The sequence below is a fragment of the Arabidopsis thaliana genome, chromosome 5 (assembly GCF_000001735.4).
Source record: "Arabidopsis thaliana chromosome 5, partial sequence".
Lineage (NCBI taxonomy): Eukaryota > Viridiplantae > Streptophyta > Magnoliopsida > Brassicales > Brassicaceae > Arabidopsis > Arabidopsis thaliana.
Window position 1 is genome coordinate 974,327 of NC_003076.8, and position 11,272 is coordinate 985,598.

At 37.6% G+C, this 11,272-nt stretch overlaps 3 protein-coding genes and 1 non-coding gene across 5 annotated transcripts; 3 read left to right on the plus strand and 1 right to left on the minus strand.

Moving 5' to 3' along the window:
* Window positions 1–33: 33 nt before the first annotated feature.
* On the minus strand, window positions 34–5,523 carry CTR1 (Protein kinase superfamily protein). Of its 2 annotated transcripts, NM_180429.4 has the most exons (16): window positions 4,687–5,523; window positions 4,210–4,511; window positions 3,971–4,112; window positions 3,650–3,753; window positions 3,309–3,514; window positions 2,676–2,951; window positions 2,445–2,485; window positions 2,100–2,168; window positions 1,919–2,019; window positions 1,745–1,829; window positions 1,552–1,650; window positions 1,250–1,318; window positions 1,015–1,146; window positions 806–900; window positions 524–728; window positions 34–382 (listed from the first exon to the last, which is right to left on the minus strand). In NM_180429.4, exons 1-15 carry the CDS (start codon window positions 5,332–5,334, stop codon window positions 632–634), a joined length of 2,466 nt encoding a protein of 821 aa, NP_850760.1. In that variant the 5' UTR covers window positions 5,335–5,523; the 3' UTR covers window positions 34–382; window positions 524–631. The 2 variants fall into 2 exon arrangements, with proteins under 2 accessions (NP_850760.1, NP_195993.1); NM_120454.4 differs by having other exon boundaries at window positions 34–728.
* A 2,009-nt stretch (window positions 5,524–7,532) lies between these two features.
* Window positions 7,533–9,963, plus strand: HD2C (histone deacetylase 2C). The gene is made up of 8 exons (NM_120455.4): window positions 7,533–7,680; window positions 8,013–8,083; window positions 8,161–8,372; window positions 8,486–8,535; window positions 8,649–8,788; window positions 9,002–9,094; window positions 9,231–9,324; window positions 9,424–9,963. Exons 1-8 carry the CDS (start codon window positions 7,668–7,670, stop codon window positions 9,633–9,635), a joined length of 885 nt encoding a protein of 294 aa, NP_195994.3. The 5' UTR covers window positions 7,533–7,667; the 3' UTR covers window positions 9,636–9,963.
* A 77-nt stretch (window positions 9,964–10,040) lies between these two features.
* Window positions 10,041–10,123, plus strand: AT5G03745. The gene has a single exon. It is a non-coding gene; the product is annotated as a tRNA-Leu (tRNA).
* A 346-nt stretch (window positions 10,124–10,469) lies between these two features.
* AT5G03750 (E3 ubiquitin-protein ligase) lies at window positions 10,470–11,171 on the plus strand (the record flags this gene model as incomplete). The annotated part of the gene is made up of 3 exons (NM_120456.1): window positions 10,470–10,579; window positions 10,693–10,918; window positions 10,998–11,171. The coding sequence occupies 3 exons, from the start codon at window positions 10,470–10,472 to the stop codon at window positions 11,169–11,171; spliced, it is 510 nt and encodes a 169-aa protein (NP_195995.1).
* Window positions 11,172–11,272: the final 101 nt, after the last annotated feature.

Sequence of the window (11,272 nt, forward strand, 5' to 3'; positions counted from 1 at the left end):
GTTGACTATGTATCTAGATATTTTCAGTCCCAATGCGTTTTTAACGATTTGGGATTATATTCATCTGTATTAGAGTCTCCGAAAGTTACAGTCTTATTTCATTTCTGTTGGTTTATAGTCCAGACTAATCGCACAGTGAACAAATGTAAATCCAATGAATCATATTGAGTTTGCAAAACCCTTTGACAGCATTTACCAGCTGCTCTTTTTTACCTTCGCTTAGTAACTAATTTAGCGGTATAAATGTACAGCAATGTAATTAAATATAGCTTTCAGTGCATTGCTACAAAGACATAACAACAAAATATTGCTTACCCTTTGGGACTAGATAGATAGATTATATCCCTCACATTGTTTCCATTACTACATTTTTTTTTCCTCCCTGTGACAATAGTCATGTACATTTTAACAATCTGCAACATTAAAAAGGGAACAAAACAGCAGACAAAGATCGCAAAAATAATACATGTATAAAAACCATGGGATTCTGTAGGATATGATTGATAGCTCATGAGGAATGTACCTTTAAAGCTATATCTTAACTAGTGTCTCCCTCCTGGGCAGCAAAAGAATGCTGAGAGTATATGTGCATATCATGATTATAACAACTTTTGAATGGACCGGGGGTATTTTACAAATCCGAGCGGTTGGGCGGAGGAACCGCTGATTTGATCAATGGTCTTAGCAAGTCCATTATAGTTGCAAATGATGGACGCTTCCATGGCTCACTGGTAATGAAACACATACATAAACATGAAGTCTATTCAAGAAGAATTCAAAAAAGAGATAGAAAATCTTAACGTACTTGGTCCAACAACCCTCGATTATGGCTGCAACCTGAGGATTCAGATTACGCGGGATCTCCAGCCGTTTACACTTGAAACCAACCGCAGCTACAACCTATGGAACATTTTTTTGTATGATCATATATAGCATGTTATGAAATGTAGAGTGAGGGACTTCCAAATGCAAAATAATATCATTATTATTTGAGATGTTTAGAGTGGAAAGTACCTGAGCCGGATTTAAGTTACCCCATGGTTGTTGCAATGTAGCAAGCTCCCACAAGATGACCCCGAAGCTGTACACATCTGACTTTTCATTAGACGGCTCATCTCGCAGGACTTCTGGTGCCATCCACTCGGGCTGATATATCAAAGTCAGTAATTATTTAGCTTCCATTGGAAATAGGACCTAGAAGAAAGTTACGTTGTTCAGCGTGTTTTAGTTTCAAACAAACTGAACTTACGGTTCCAGCTGCTGACTTCGAGGAAAGAAACGTGCTGGCCTTCAATCGCGAGAGACCAAAATCACAAACCTGAAATTTCAAGACAAATTGAGGAGTTAGAATAATAATGTTCTGATTGTTTTTAAGACGACAGCTTGAGGCTGCTGTATCTTTTAAGTTTCAGCAGATTAACGCCTTTTTGTAATGTCTCCAAACCAATTTAGAATTAAAAATCATAATTTATATATAAGCTTGTCTCACAAGAGGAATAAAATATCAAAATCAAAACATTGGACACAACAATTTCTAATTTAGATTCAAACCTTGACTGTATATTTTTTGTCAACCAATAAGTTTGGAGATTTTAGATCTCTATGCACAATTGGAGGATTGCGATTGTGAAGATAATTCATTCCCTTAGCCTGTGACAGAGAATTGGAAAGAAAGTTCCATGTGAAGAAACACCAAGATCAGGAAGTAATCACCCATACATGTAACATAAGGAATTAAACATACCACATCATAAGCCATACTCAGGCGACGTCTCTCATCTAATTGCTCCCTTGCTCCACTTTTATGCAAAAGTCTGTATAAACTACCTCTGTTTGAAAGAAATCATGGTATTAGAGTCATTATAGGCCAAAATTCTACACTCAGTACATCAAACCTTCCAAATCCAAGTAATTGTACCTTGACAAATATTCTGTCACTATTGACAAATTTGGAGGTTGAGTGACCGCACCCATGAAGAGAACAATGTTAGGGTGGCGAAGGCGTTTCATTATCGCAACCTGACAGCGAATCAAGATCATTGGAGACATTAATACAACAAGTTCATTACCAAAATCAAGAGAAAATTTTATTTGTGCACCTCTCTTAAGAACTCATTAACACGCTCAGCATGGAAGTCTTGCTCCATGAGAATTTTCACAGCAACATCCTGAAATTGATAGAGAATATTACTGCAATAATCAAAATTAGAATTCTTCTAGTGATAGAATTGTAAAATTCAAACAGGAAGACAAATTTATGATATAAAGACACATATACATCTAAAATGGGACACCTTTTGTCCGTGTTTAATTTCTGACAGAACGGAGAGTCACATATACAATAACTTTGCCTTTTATAATACCAAGCAGATCCAAAAGTCACAACCAAATTTTTAGAGCGAAAAAAAATTCAGCTGCGTAAATTCTGACAAAAAAGTTCTTACCGAGCCATGCCACTCAGCACGGTGGACAGTGCCAAAGGAACCTGAAAGAGCAGTCGCTCAAATTAGAGTGGAAGAATTAAAGGCAACAGAGAAGAATGTAATCTCAAAATGGGTGGCACTTTTTCCTTATTTTGTTCGAGAACAGAGTCCAAAGCAAAACCACTTCCTCAAGAATTTCATATTTCTTTGCATTTTTAGACCGAATCATTAATTTTTCCGTAAAATTATTACCTGCTCCAATCTTTTCTTTTATATTAAGATCACACCACGGGATGTCCATATCATCACCATCAAGTCCAAGTTCCCTATTTGCCCTGTTTGGAACTGGCTGACTGATTGGTGGGGCATTCATAGGTGCTGCTTCAATTTGATTTGACGCACGCATCATGTTCTGTGGAGGCATATTAGCACTGGGTGGCAAAGACCCACCACCATTTTCTGCCAATGCGTCATTCTCTCCACCCGGATTATCATATTGCCTATGAAACATTGAGAATCCCATATCATCTACAACCATTCAAACAAGCAGATATAAGAAATTAGAGTCCAGAAGACAAGTCTTGCACATAAATGCACTAGAATTCATAAGCTTGAACAGCAGACTAACAAGTTTAACCTTAAATATCATTAGGCAAAGAACCCACCAACAAACATACACATCAACAGCCAAAAACAACTAAAGTGAAAAGAGACAAGAAAACAAACAATAGAATCATTCTAAGACTACTAACACTTCAGATACTGAGACATGATCAAGAAATACCCTAAATGATAGGAGATTACTCTTTTAGGGGAAATACAAAACGAGATGTAAGCAGCATGCAAAAAGTTAACATATTATTCAGGTTTTTTGTATGGGAATACCTGATGCAGGATCGAAAACAAGATTAAGAGACTGGCTATCGGAGAAATATTGTTTGGCTAGTAACCTAAAATCGACTGCGGGTTCAACTGGCTTTGGTCGTGGAAACCGCAGAGGAGAAGAAATTGAGATAGATGAAGGACCATTTAGCAAGGAATCAGGCTCCCATAAGTGACCTGGCTTTCCTACTAAATCAACCAGGTACTCCCTGAAACCAAAACAAATTTTCCACGTCATCAACCTAATATTCTGCGAAACATTTGGAGCTATAATTGTTTTTCCAGAAACAAAAAGCAAAGAAAATAGGAAAATAAAGGCTCTTTCGCAATCACTTGTATCATACCTATCAAGCCCAAACCTGACAAGGCACGAAGCGGCATCGTCTCTATTACAATATTTACATCCTTTGGCAATTCGACAGGGTAAATCAATTATGTCAGCCAGTACCTGCATGCACCAAATAGAAGATATAAAATACTTTTTTTCTTTGGAACATTCAACTATCAGTAACCTATTTTTTTCTAATCAATAACACCACTTTTCACATTCAACGTTCTTCATATGTATTCCAATAAAAACAAATGGATGAAGCACAATAATTTATATGATCATTTCACAAGATGTCTTAAATGTCATGGGGATAGCATCAAAGTTGGGATCTCACTTTGAAGAGTAAAGCTCGATGTCTGCAGAGTCCAACAGAGAGGCTACCTATGGGAACCACCACTTTAAAGATTTCTTTTAGACCATCAATGCACTCCTTCCACATGGGAACCAACTCATCTTCCCCCATGATAACTGGACCCCTGGGGAAGCAAGAATTAACGAGTACAATGTGAGAAATCACAGGAAGATATAAAAATATAAGTTCAAAGGGATAGTAAGGATTGTATGAGTACAAACCCCATACGATTGCAGATAAGCTTTGCCAGCTGATCAACAACCTCTTTTGTGGTAATGCAGCTACAAGATATGTCGTGGACTCTATTGTGAAGTTCCTTGAAGGCTGGATCACTACGCCTATCAACTATGATCGCTTCAAGCGAAGAATCAACACCAGAATCAACAGCTCTTAATGATTCAATTGAAGGGATGCGACCACTTTCATGCAGGTCGATGCATAAGGTCCAAATATAGGGATCCAGACCATTCATCATATAAAACCCATCAGGAACTTTATCATAGTACGATAAGCAGCCATTAACCTGATGCAGCACACAAAACAATCATACTCTGCAATGTATCTAAACAACATATCTCATTTGCTACTAATAGACTTTTGGTAAGGAGATCTAACTGAAACTTCGGAAACAAGAGGACCATATCTCTATAACCACGATTCAATAATTTTGGGAAACAAAGCTTAACAGGAACAAATACCCAGAAACGATGTGAAACGGTTTCGGCTGAACTTGGCGAAGTCCGTAAAGCAGACTCGTCCGGTACAGGATCCAGAAAGTTCGGATCGTCGGCACAAGTAGCCTCCGACGAAAGCCTTAACGCCAATGCAAGCTGCAGCTGATAACTCTCCTCCGTCTGCTGCGCCCAGCTCTTCCCAGATGAAGACCCTCCAGCGGAGTCCGCCGCCATCTGTATCCTCAAATCTCCTCCACCACCACCAAATCCAAGCCTAAACCCATCATCTTGAGGAAATCCAACAGATTCGATCTCGTTAGCCGCCGCAGAAAGCGTAGGCATGTAATAATCCCCAGACAAAGAGCTCTCACCGAAACTACTCCCACTGGATTGCCTTTGCAACCCTAGAGACGAAGCATACATATTATTCCCAACCCGATTCGGTTGATTATTCAACCTATGATCACCACCACCACCACCGCTAGGATCCCAATCAAATCCGCCTCTCTCCGCCTTAGCTTTCCCGGTGTTCCCGCTGTTATGGTTGCTCCTGTTTTCGCTCGACAAGGAATCATAGTGAGGCGGAGGAGCTCCGGTGACGGAAACTGACACCTGATCGTCAGAAAATTGACTAAGCAAAGTGTAATTAGATCTTCTACCGGGCATTTCCATGGAAAAGAGAGTTATCGCGATCTAGATGAGAGAGTTTCCCGATCATATAAACATCAAACCCTAGGAAACCGCCATTGTTGAAGAAGTTTGGCGAGCTAGCTAGCCACTTGTTTCTCTCTCTAGTTTTTCATTTTTTTTTTGTACTTTTTAAAAAAGTCTCTCTCTCTCTCTCTCTCTCTCTCTCTCTCTAATGGAATTGGATTTTTTTTTTGTTTTTGCGTTATCATAGGAAATAAACTTACTCGGTGCGTTTCTGTTGATAATTTCGTTATATTCCTCTTTTGTCCTCCTTTTTATGGAACTTTGACATTTTTTTTATTTTTTGTCAAAACAATTCTCCAATTTAGTTTGTTTTTTAGTGTATTATTATTTGTCTAATTTTTGTATTCGACTATGATATCTATTCATATGTTTTGTGCTAATTTAATCGCTAATAAAACTGTTTAAACAATTAATTTGGTATTTCATATTTTGGTGATAAGCAACTGAAATTGGAAGATAAAAAGTAGTATCGTAGTGAAAGTAGAAAACGCAAAGCTAAAAGAGGAACATACACAGTGTAAAATACTAAACCATCTTGCCTATCAAATCCAAATACTATCAAATTTGATCTTTTACACCAATCTGAATCCGTAACATTGGATCCAAGTTTCGTATACCTAAACATGAAATTTTCATTCGGCTCTACGTAGTCTAAAAAACTCGACATAAAATAAATAAAAAGCCTTTATAACGTCCACAATATTTAGAATAGAAAGTGAGAGAATGGACTATAATAAAATAATTGGAGTCGAGGGGGATGTATTCGTGTATGCGAAAATGGATGGGCTCTTCTGTCTTTATATTCCTTAATTTGTCTATTCAAACACATTCGTATTTCTGGTCTTCGGCCTGCGACTTCTATACCATGCATGCATCTTATCTCTCTCTTTTTTTTTTTTTTTCGTTTTCTTTTCTACTTCTCCATTTTTTTTTAATTTGGTTATTTTTATTGCCTTTATGTTTTTTGTGTATTATATATAAATGAACTAATAATACTTCATTATGTTTCGTGTTATTATAAGTGAATTTTTCACAACCATTACAAAAAATTATCTTTTGCTTAAAAGTTAACTTTGGATTATAGTACTTCATAAAAATGTAAAGATTTTGATCAAGTACTTATCAACGCAGCTTGGGTAGTCAATGTGCTGTCATTAATTTATCTATCAAGCTATCCACGCAGCTTGGACAATAAATAAATATTTAAATTCTATTGCATATTTATATCATTTGATCCGCTAAGGTTCATCGAATACTGCCAGGTTCATTGCACTCAACGCATTTTTGTCATTAACTTACGTTTTTTAGCCATGGCTGCTGAGAATATAAAGTTGCTACTATGTAAAGAAACTTTTGGGTTTGATCATATTTGTGCACAAAAAAAAATAAAAAAAAAATCATACTTTTAAAACTAGTATTAATCCAAAAAGTGCTAAAACATAACAAAAAAAAATTCTCCTTAACTACTATACAAACATATATTTTTTTATGCGCATAAATTAAAACTTAACAATTGATTATGATCACATATGTTGAAAAAAATCGAAATTATGTGTGATATGTAAAACCGGAGTATAATATTGGTAAACTATAAATTTAAGAGCATTGGAAAATGTTCATGATTCATGCCGAGAACTCTTCTAAATCTAAACACGAGAGGCCCCGAATAGATCTAACTAAAATGAATTGTGTTTAATATAATAATAGTGTTCCTTAATTCTCACTCGTGCAACTATCCATTTAATAATTTTAATTATTCGTAGTCGGGGACCGTACTTAGTTTTATCATATAAACTCTTCACAGATTTTGTTAACTGGTTTTTCTTTGGATTAGAAAAAAATTAAAACTTTGCGATACATTATGCTCAATTTATCCGTGGGACTTATTTTGAGGAATGGAGATAGATATTGTCATGAAGACATGAATATATAGACCCCACATGTTGACGAAAACTCCGTCAGTCAAATAAAGTGTTAAAAGTCCGTTACGATCCGTCCTGACACCGTTAAAAAAAGCCGTCAAAATAAAGTATGGGCTTGAAACGTTAGTTTTGTTGGGCTAATTTTAAAATCATGGCCCAACTAAAGGAGATATTCGAGTGGACCGCGTAACAGAGGATCCCTAAAATCCCTTCCTCCGATTAATAAATTCCAGCGGACATTTTAGCCTTCTCACATCAACACGCCCTAAAACCGCTCTCGAGAGACGAATCGCTCTCAGCTTCTTCTAGAACCTTCTCCTTCTCCTTCGACGCATCGTCGCCTTCAAGATCACACTACCTCGCACAACAATGGAGTTCTGGGGTAAAAAACATCTCCTATCTTACTCCTTCTTCTTCTTCGTTCTCTGCGCTTCATTTCCTGCATTTAGTTTTTTTTTAGCTTCTGGTTTCATCGCTTTTTTTCGTTTTGCCATGTTTTTCTACTGTTTTTTCTATGGAATCTTCTGTTTAGCTAAACGAGAAACGGGAATAGTGAGTATATGTGACAATCTAGGGTATGGACTGTTCGTCTTCGTAGAAAATTGGGGAAAACTGAAAAGTTTTCTCTCTCGCTAGGTTTTAACTCCGATAGAGGTTTCATTTGGGGATTTTGTTGCAGAATTACTGATTTGTATGCTTTCTATGCGTTTGCAGGTGTTGAAGTTAAGAATGGCAAACCACTTCACCTAGATCCTGGGCTAGACAGGCTCGTGCACATCTCTCAGGTACTTTTGAATTTGCAAGCTTAATTTGATTTATAAGAATGTATTTTACAGTGACGTTTGGTTTATTTTTGTTGAAGGTTGCTTTGGGAGAGAGTAAGAACAATGTAACCGAACCAATCCAGCTTTACGTGACTGTTGGATCGGATAAGCTTCTCATTGGAACGCTATCTCATGAGAAGTTTCCTCAGCTGTCTACGGAGATTGTCTTGGAAAGGAACTTTGCGCTGTCTCATACTTGGAAGAATGGGAGCGTTTTCTTCTCTGGTTACAAAGTTGATGCATCTGATCCATATCCTTTACTATTTGAACATTTTTGTTGTTATCGCTTTAAGCTTTGTTGATGAAAATGTTTTGGGGACTTGTTGCTTTACTCTGTTTTTGACTTCCTTGACTCTATCTCACCGAGCCTGAGGATTTGATTGATGATCAACTTGAGGCTGCTGGTTTCAAAGGTAAATGGGGACTTTTATATCCAGTCCTGCAATGATTTGTCTCCAGTTGTCTTATTTTAGTTTATTTAAGAACATCAATCTCTTATAAATTTATTTGGCCTTGGTTGAGCCAGCTGCTCCGAAATCTGCTGCGAAACAGGTGAACTTTCAGTTGCCAAATGAAGATGTCAAAGCCAAGCAAGATGATGACGCTGACGGTAGTGAAGAAGATTCTTCAGATGATGATGATAGTGAAAACTCTGGAGACGAGGAGGTACTTTTATCTATATATACTAGCTCAATTTGTTATAGAATTTTACTTAGGCTCAGTGACATGTTGATTAAACCTATAGACAGTGGTACTAGAGTTATCTTAAGTATGTTTGTAACTTCTATATTTGCATTTTCACATGAACCCTTGATTACCTATTGTGTTTTAGCCCATTCTCACATTTCTTTAATCCTTATCATGGCTGCTTTGTTTCAGGAAGAGAAGGTTACTGCTGAATCTGACAGTGAGGAAGATGACTCATCAGACGACGAAGAAGATGACTCCTCAGAAGAGGAAACCCCAAAGAAGGTAACATGACAGTCTCTTTTATGTGCTTGTTGATGGGAAACCTATATTTGTTCTATCTTATCTTCCTTTGGGAGCAATTTCTCTGCTTCTGTGGTCAAGCTCGAATCTGATTCTAAGTTTTCTTGGTTTATAAAAGCCTGAAGAACCCAAGAAGAGGTCTGCAGAACCCAACTCCTCCAAGAACCCTGCGTCCAACAAGAAGGCTAAGTTTGTAACTCCTCAGAAAACAGGTGATTAAATCCTTTTTACCAATCTCCCCATTGAATACTTATTTTAACGATAGAAAGGAAGATTGATTTGTTTAATTAAAAAACATTCGGACAAAGCAGATTCGAAGAAACCGCATGTCCATGTTGCAACTCCTCATCCCTCAAAACAGGCGGGTAAGAATTCTGGTGGAGGCAGCACTGGAGAGACATCGAAGCAGCAGCAGACACCGAAGTCTGCAGGAGCGTTTGGGTGCAAGTCGTGCACCAGAACCTTTACTTCGGAAATGGGATTGCAGTCTCACACAAAGGCCAAACACAGTGCAGCTGCTTGAGAAGAAGAAGCAGCATGATGACTACTCTCTATAATATCTACTCTAGAACTTTGATGTCTTTTGGTACTTAAATCTGGAACTTGCGAGTGAGCCAGTTTTAGTTGGTCTTTTTTTTCAGGCATTTCTTCCTGTTTAACTTTATCGTTTTGGTAGCTGAAACTGTGCTAAACCTTTGTTTGTGTTTAGTGGTATGGATATTAAGTCTTTTTGTAGACTTTTCTAGTGAAAATCTACATTTGAAATTCTCTGTCCAAAACATACATTGATTGAAGATTAGTTAGCATGTCACTTTGTAACATAATCTAATGGACCCGAAATTAAGGATTTTTAGGGCTTGTGGTTAATATGCAGCTACTACACCAGTTTGCGTATATAAATATAATAGGAAGAGAAAAATAATAACAAGCAGGTTTGCCCGAGTGGTTAAGGGGGAAGACTTAAGTTCTTCTGCACATAAGTGCGCGTGGGTTCGAACCCCACAGCCTGCATTTCCCCTCTATTTTGTTAAAATTAATAAACTTGTTGTGTTCCTTCCACTTTTGCTGTCTTCCAAAGGTTTCCAACTTCCGCTTCGTATTTCTCTGATTGTGAATTAACCAAATCACACCAAGAATCATAATACTAATTGGTTTTCATGTAGAGTTTCCTTTTTTGCGGTTTTCATGTTGAAGAAAAAAAGGAAACGCAAGTATTAGTTTTCTTTTAATCGAGCTTACTTTTTAAGCTGCTTTGCTCTTTATATACAGATTGCTCTGTTTTGTAAGAAGCTAAGTTTTGGGTTTTGCCTTAATGCAGCGACTACGGCGTTTCGTCTGTGGTAATGTCGGAATAACAATGGAAGTATTCGATGAACCTGATGAGGAAGAAGAACGCCAAATTAGCCAATACATCGATGTGGTAGACTCACCTAGGGTTTCACAGAACGAGAGTGAGTATCAAAGAAGGTCATCAGAAAGTGTTTGTTCATCATCGTCTTCAGGATTGCAGGAGGATAAAGAATCATTATGTTCGATCTGTATGGAAGTTTGGACCAACGGTGGCGTTGTTCGTCTACCAGCTGCACCTTGTCTTGTTCTTGGGATCTCAACAACTATCACAATGTTTATGCTGGACTACAGAATGGAATGGTTTTAGTATTTGACATGCGTCAAAACAGAGGACCTTTGGTTTCGTTGGCTGACGTAACAAGCAATTCGGTTCATATTGTAGATGGATTTCATGTTTGTCTCAAGAGAAGAGGTGATGGTTCTTATTCTCAGAAACAGTCATCCACACAAGCTATAGTAGATGCCATCAGTTTGCCAAGAACGGCGATTAGACTTTGGCGAGGAAATGACACAACTTTTTGCATCGTATGATGAGTCCACCCGTGAACTCATCTTGCAAGATCCTTGGTCTTTTGCTGTCTCACAACGGTTCGCATTGTCAAGTCAACTTCCGCTTCAAGATGTGAAATACGCTAACCTCAATGGCTCGGGTCTGCTCGGTCTCTTAACCAATGATAGATTCCAGTTTCTTAGAAGCGAATCTCCATGATCGTTGTTGTAGAGATTAAAAAACAGTTTGTTGAAGAGCAAACATATATGTAAAGTGACCAACTTCTCTATCTTTGATTGCTACTATTAGTTATAAAATCT

Bases quoted from the DNA above. Each gene is read 5' to 3' on its own strand.
- HD2C (NM_120455.4), top strand. The intron at 8,789-9,001 runs GTACTTTTATCT...GCTTTGTTTCAG, and splicing joins AAAACTCTGGAGACGAGGAG to GAAGAGAAGGTTACTGCTGA. The intron at 9,325-9,423 runs GTGATTAAATCC...CGGACAAAGCAG, and splicing joins TGTAACTCCTCAGAAAACAG to ATTCGAAGAAACCGCATGTC.
- CTR1 (NM_180429.4), bottom strand. From the start codon at position 5,334: ATGGAAATGCCCGGTAGAAGATCTAATTACACTTTGCTTAGTCAATTT. The intron at 3,515-3,649 runs GTATGATACAAG...TTTTGGTTTCAG, and splicing joins GTCAGGTTTGGGCTTGATAG to GGAGTACCTGGTTGATTTAG. The intron at 901-1,014 runs GTACTTTCCACT...AATGTTCCATAG, and splicing joins GTAACTTAAATCCGGCTCAG to GTTGTAGCTGCGGTTGGTTT.